Source organism: Marmota flaviventris, chromosome Y, assembly GCF_047511675.1.
Source record: "Marmota flaviventris isolate mMarFla1 chromosome Y, mMarFla1.hap1, whole genome shotgun sequence".
Classification (NCBI taxonomy): domain Eukaryota; kingdom Metazoa; phylum Chordata; class Mammalia; order Rodentia; family Sciuridae; genus Marmota; species Marmota flaviventris.
The window spans coordinates 1,806,391-1,813,690 of NC_092519.1; the positions used below are offsets into that span (position 1 = coordinate 1,806,391).

The following is a 7,300-nucleotide window of genomic DNA, read 5'->3' on the forward strand; positions in this document are numbered from 1 at the left end:
TAAGATAAGCATTAAAATTTTGTTAGGTTGCACACCCCTGTAAGCCCAATGGCTTGAGATGCTGAAGCATGCGGATGGTGAGTTCAAAGCCAGCCTCAGCAATGGTGAGGCATTGAGCAACCCAGTAAGAGCCTATCTCTAACTAAAATACAAAATAGGGCTGGGGATGTGGTTCAATGGTTGAGTATCCCCGAGTTCAATCCTCAGTATCAAAAACAAAACAAAACAATTTTTACTATTCAGTTTTGGTTTTTCCTAAGCAGAAATAGAGTTTACATTTTATCTTATTTTTATTTCTCAAAACCTTGTATATAACAAAACTAGTAAGTAAATAATAAGCCAAGTCAGTAAATAAATAAACACTAAAACAAAATTTCTTGTGTATCAAGGTGGTTGTGCTCTACAGTTATAATCTAGCCCAGAACCAATCACTTTGAAAATTGTGCATGTTCCTGTTCTGAGGGACCATATTTGCCTATGGAGGTACATATCCATGTGTATCTCTGGCTTTCAACCAGACCTGGTACCTCAGAACTTATGTTTTGTTATAATTATTGTTGTTGTAATTATTGTTGTTGCTGTTGTTATATAAATTCACATTTATATAAAAGCTTAAAAAATAGTACATAGTATGTCCATATCTTCTTTATGGTCACTAAATGTTGAGTCACAGGTAGGCTGTCTCATTACAATTAGTATACTAGTATCTGTATGTTGTGAACCAGGACATGCCCTTATATAAGTACAGTATGATTGAAAACACAAGTACATTAATATTAATAAAATTCTACAATTATTAACATTTTGTTAAATATTTAAAATTCATCCCTTAGCAAAAAAAAAAAAAAAAAAAATCACAAATCTTGATTAAGATTCAACCTATGTATGTATATTACATTCAATTTTTCTTTGTTCTTAATTTAAGTTGGAAAGGCCCTTCATACATTCATTTTATCCATGTTCTTGATATTTTCTAAAAGTTCTTGCCAATATGGAAATGATCAAAGAAGGGTAAGTTATGTGAGATGAAAAAAGTACTGATAACTAAAGTACTCCCTACAGCCAAGCTGGTGGTACTATATGAACATCAAGCAAATAGTAACAATAACGAGTTATAACCAATATATAAGAATCTATGAGTCCGTTTGCTTATTTATTAATATCAATATTCATATTGAATAAGTAAGCAAATAAATAAATGTCATTGATGGGAAAGCTGCTTATTATATTATACTTATAACCTAAAAATGAAGAAGCAGTGAGAAAAATAGGAAAAATATTTTGTAAAACAAAATATCAATACAAGTTAAAATCTATGCTGTCAAAAATCATCAATGGATGCTCTGTCAAAAATGCAACTAAAATTGAAGTATTAACATAGTCTGATATTACTTCCTTTGGACCTTTATTGGTGAAAAAAATCAAAACAGTATCTTTATAATGGAAAACTTCAATAAACTCCATCTTACTCAGGTGATAAAAGTTAAAATCACCAATAATGAGATGTCAAATATACCAATATAATGTACTGAGCATTGAAGAACAGTACTTCAATGACATTCTGGTCAGAATGGATAACAAGAATCTAATGATGTAAAAATATGAGCTGCAGCCCAATAAAGGAACATTCTGCAACCTAGCTAACTTATATAACTACCGACATTCTGTGGGTTGTTTTCCTTTGATTTTTGTTTGTTTGGTTTAGCCATTCTCTCTTATGAAGTTTATTTTTCCAGGTTTTTCTTGGATTCTCTCTCTCTCTCTCTCTCTCTCTCTCTCTCTCTCTCTCTCTCTCTCTCTCTCTCCCTCTCCCTTCCCCTCTCTCACAGCCCCTGCCCCTCCCCCTCTCTTCCCACTTTCCTCCCTCCATCCCTCAAAAAAACATATATGTAGGTAAGTTCTATGCATATATCTGAGATCTTCTGCACATAGCACAGTAATGCTGTCTCAATGTTACTGTATAAAACTGCATAATGGACACCGATCTCAGCTTAGCTGACAAAGTACTCATTTTGTAAGCACTCAGATAATTATATGATACTCATTAAGTTCTACCAAGTTAATGATGAAAATTCATTTTCTTTAATATACCAGGACTGTTTCAGTGTACAGGAAAAGAACAGTACCGCTGGCAACTGCTTTGCTTTGTACCTCTATGCAGATTCCAGAGGGGCAACTATGTGCAATTTGCCTTTCCAAAGGAAGCAATCAAATATCTTCATGTTTGTTGTGCCACAAAAACAAGACCTCAGCTCTGCCATGATTTTATTCTCTTTTAGTGCTGAGTAATATCCCATTGTGTATATATGACACATTTTTTTTTTTTTATCCATTCATCCACTGAAGGGCATCTACGCTGGGTCCACTGTTTAGCTATTGAGAATTGTGCTGCTATAAACATTGATGTGGCTATGACCCTGTAGTATGCTGCTTTTAAGAAGAGGATAAACAATCAACAAATATATGAAAAAATGCTCATCATCTCTAGCAATCAGAAAATGCAATCAGAACTACTCTAAGATATCATTTCACTCCAGTCAGAATGAAGACTCTTCTTCATTCTAGCTTAATTTTGAACATATATAGCCCCCTTTTGGTTCCTCAGTCACTTCTCCCCAGCATGTGACAGGAATTTGTTAAATTCATTCAGTCCCTTCTGATTCATTCTCCTTTCACAGATGAAAGGTGAATTCAGCTCTTTCATATGTTAAGGGATTTGGACATTTCAGGAATAAACTATTAGCAGGTCCACTTGGGTACATATCGAAAATCACAACCGACAGCTACCTTTAGGCTTTTCTTTTCTAGATTTCACATGTGAGGGAACCCCTGAGATATTTGTAGAACTGAGAAATATTATTAATAAGAAATTATCTCATAGTTTCTATGAGTCAAGAATCTGGGTTCAGATTGGTTGTCCTCTAGCTCTGGGTCTGTTTTATAAGGGTGAATTATCCCAAGGCTCAACTGGGAAGGATCCTCTTCCTAATTAAATCAAGTAGCTGTTATTTGGATTCAGTGCTCTGCAGTTTATTTTGCTGAGGACTCAGTTCCTCCTAAGGTATTCCTTAAAATGTGGGCCTCTTTATTGAGCATTTCATAATATGTTTTAATAAAAATGAGAAAGCACATGTGCAAGAGAGATTGCTACCAAGAAAGTGTTCTAGCAAAGATAAAATTGATGATGTTAATGGCATTCCATTACTTTTGTAGGATTTTAGCTATTAGAAGCAAATCTCTAGATACAGCCCATACTCATGCCATTCAACTGAACTGGATTACACAAGGGTATAAACATCAATTGGTTAAGATCACTGAGATCCTATGAGAAGCTGCATTCTAAATAAAAAATTGATGATTGTGTAGGGAAACATAAAGTACAAATCTGTTGGGAAGGTGGACTGATATATTCTAGAAAACAATGTGGCAATATTTAGTAAAATTATTGCTTTGGACTGAATGTGCCTCCCAAAATTCACATGTTAATACCCTTATCATTAATGTGATGGTAATTGGAGATAGGAGATAATTAAATTTGGTCATGAGGGCTGTGTCTCAGATTAATGCCCTTATTAAAAGAGGAAGACCCCTAAATCTCTCCTTCTGTATGCATCCACCAAAGAAAGCATATGAAGACGTAACCCGGAAACCAACCTTCATTAGAACCTGACTATGCTGCTACAAAACACAGAAACCAGTTATGGTACATTCAAACATACATTTAACAAGGCCATATACAAGGACAGAATTCAAATATAAAATAATAATTCTATTGTTGAGAAGGGAACTAGTGCTAGATTCTAAGAAGAAAGAAAAATTTGAATAAAAGAGAAGGAATCTTGCAAAACTCAATGATGATAATGTGACCAGGCTCCAAAAATAGAATAAAAATAAGGATAAAATGCAATTTTCATCAGTGGGTAGTTAATTTTATTCCTTTCCTATAAGTTGAAGGCCTGGAAGAAAACAATTTTAAAAATTGGCAGCCTTTAATGCCAAATGCAGTAAGTATATTGATATCCATTAATGGGAATATGTCTTGTTTGTAGCATTATTCACATATCTTCTGATAATTAAAGAAAAATATAACCATATTACTTTTGGATGGATTTTAGGTACATTATCCAAAATACTAACTAATGGCTAAGGGAAAGATAGCAGAATGAGTTTGTAGGAGTAGCTTTGGGGAATACTTTGGTAGAGGAAGATCTCTACCACCTGTACTACCACTATTGAACACTATATAAGAATTAGGGTGGGGTGGCTCTTTCAGGTATATTAAAGAAAAGTCTCCTTTGCCCAACCAGATCATTTTTGCCTTCCTAGCATCTCCTCTCCCCCACATCCCAGAAGTGCCAAGAGTGTTGATTTGCAATATCTAAGCTATAGCCTGGTTTCCCTAGCAACCTCCCTAGCCTCTTCATGTACAGAAGTGTCAGAGAGAGTGCTTTGTGAGGTCTAACCTCCTCCTTAGTCCTCATTGGCTGGGGAGTAACTTGCTGGCCAATGAAGGCTGAAGGGTGTGGCCCTTCATTGTCTTGGGAGGACATATATGCCTAGGATCCTTACAGCTCTTCAGAAGACCACTGGGAGGCTTCAGTATGGCTAAGGCAACCAAGAAATCACAGAAGCCTAATGCAGATATGGCCCAGTCAACATCATCGATGAAAGAAAGAAAGAATATGAAGACTTCCTATCATCACTCCAGATGCGGAAGAGGCAGCAAGGTAAGATAACCCAACCCAAGCTTCTCCTTTCTGCATTCATTCCCCACGACCTAAGACTCCTATTTATTTTTCATCTGGCACAAACCCCTACTTCACATGTATATCCTATCTTCTTTTCCCAAACCAATGCCCTTATGGCCTCTCTGTTGTCCTTACAGATACTAAAGTCCACCAATAAGGGTAAAAAAACACTTCAAAATAATTCAAGCAAAAGAGACTCAGAAAAGCCTTCCACATCTCTGAAAAAATCTAAGAAAACTAAAGGAACAATACTCTTTGGTCATTATCATCGGCTAAATGAAAAACTGAATAGAGAGCCAGAAATGGAAAATACCCCAGAAACCTCCAGCATTTCAAGTGATGATCTGGACAGCAAGTAATTGAGTGGGGCCAGAGACCTCAGAATAATCTGCAGAGTGTCCAGAGGTCTGGCAGCTAAGAAATGGCTCAATTTTACCACAGGTTACTAACATTAATGGTGGTGAAAATAAAATCAATCTGATGTGAAAAGATGTGTATCTCTGTGAGCCTCTGATGCTGGAGTGGGAACAAATAAAAGGTAGAAGTAGGTGTTTGAGAAGGGAGAGATGTGGGATCTGTGGAGTTGGAGTTCAAAAGATAAATTGTTATCCACACATTGAAGGATAAAGACAAAGTGAGGACTGAGGACTGAAGACAAACTTCCTCTTTATACTTGATCCCACAGGCAAGGCGAAAAGGACTTCATGTTTCTCCCTATTTGTGTATGGCTTTAGTATGTAGATTTCCAGAAACTGTATAAGGTGAGGCATGTGAGTGGCAGTATCTCAAAAAATATACAAGGAGTCACCTGAGGAACACTGACCTCATAGTGGTGTTTGTTACTCCATACCCTATTATGTAAGCAACTAATGGCTCTCAGAAGGGCTAAAGAACTCACTCTATCATCCCTAGGAAAGTAATGGTGATTGAAAGAACAAATCCAGAACCAATCAGCCCACTTAAGAAATTTGGGGTAGAGTAAGCCATTGGGAGTGGTCTGCCTCATGTGCTGGCAAGAAAATGGAGCATTCATTGTTCATGGAGAAGTTTTAAGCAACATGGCTCCTCCTACAAATATCTTTAAGCTTTATCTTTTTCAAAGTTGTTTTCATCCATGAAAAGAGTTTCATGCTTAATTTATGGAACTATAATTGAAGCACAAGAACCTGTACGTGATTAAAAAGTTTGTATGTGGGCTGGGGTTGTGGCTCAGTGGTAGAGCACTTGTCTGGCATCTGTGAGGCACTGGGTTTGATCCTCAGCATCACATAATAATTAAATAAAATAATGGTATTGGGTCCACCTACAACTATTTTTTTAAAGTTCGTATGTTTTATCACACACACACATACTAATCACAATTATAAGAGTGAATATATCCATCATTCCTTAAAATTTCCAAATGCTGTTAGTCCCTTTTGTGATAGTAAAATACCTGAGGATGGGTACTTTATTTTTTAAAAAAAGATTTCACAATTTTGGAAGCTGAAAGTCTGAGATTGGGCAGCCTCACCTAGTTGGCCTCTGATGAGGGCCTTCCTGCTATGTCATAACATGGGCTGATGGCTTCACATGATGAAGGAAGTATGTGTGTGTGTATGTGAGAGGTAAATCACATGGAAAGAGAGAAACAGAGTAGGAAAGGGTCAAAATTGCTCCTTTATAACATCTCTTCTCTCATGGAAACAAATTCAGTCCTACAATCAGCATGATGAGCATTAGTATCTTCAGAGGGGTGATTATTAAAGGGGTGATCATCTCCCACTAGGCCCCACCTCTTAAAGTTGTCTTCCAACCTTTCAATACCAAATATACTGGGGACCAAACCATATTCAAACTACAGCATGCTTCTTGGCAATATCTCCCTCCTACCCCTCCCTGTACCCCCATCTCCAGGTAACTACTGTCTTGCTTGTGGCCACTATCAGTTTCCATTTTCTAGAGGTTTATAAAAATGGAGTCATGAAATATATACTCTTTTTTTCATCTAGCCTCTTAGAAAATTCTTCTCACCCCTCAAAAATCTTTTATTGTTTTAATTTCTAAAAGATGCCTGCAGTCAGTAAGTTTTTTTTTAAGTTATAGTTGGACACAAAGCCTTCATTTTATTTATTGAATTTTATGTGGTGCGGAGGATTGAACTTAGTGCCTCACGTGCTAGGCGAGTGCGCTATCACTGAGCCACAACCCCAGCCCTGCTAATAAGTTTTAAATGTGTATATATAAGGTACAAAAAGGACATTATTAGCACTTGTACATTAATTATCAGATATATTATGTGAGGGAATTAATGTGGAGAAATTCTTGTTATACTATTAACCTTAGATATCATGTAATTAAGTTACTGCTTTCCTTTCTAAAGTAAGTTCCTCAGGATCTAGTATGGCTTGCAGTGCATTTCAGGCCACTATTCTGTGGTCTTGTATGACACATGTATTCTAGCACTTAAACAGCTGTTTCTAAATAAACATTGATAGCACGGTGATTGTAAAATAAAAGCAATAATATAAAAGAAATTAATTTCTTATGTGCTGTCATTTCATGAAGAGTTT

The 7,300-nt window shown here is 36.3% G+C and overlaps 1 protein-coding gene across 1 annotated transcript; it reads left to right on the top strand.

Moving 5' to 3' along the window:
- The first annotated feature begins 4,601 nt into the window (after window positions 1–4,601).
- Window positions 4,602–5,107, top strand: LOC139703530 (uncharacterized protein CXorf51A-like). Its single transcript, XM_071607032.1, has 2 exons — window positions 4,602–4,727; window positions 4,886–5,107. The coding sequence occupies exons 1-2, from the start codon at window positions 4,602–4,604 to the stop codon at window positions 5,105–5,107; spliced, it is 348 nt and encodes a 115-aa protein (XP_071463133.1).
- The last annotated feature ends 2,193 nt before the right edge of the window (window positions 5,108–7,300 follow it).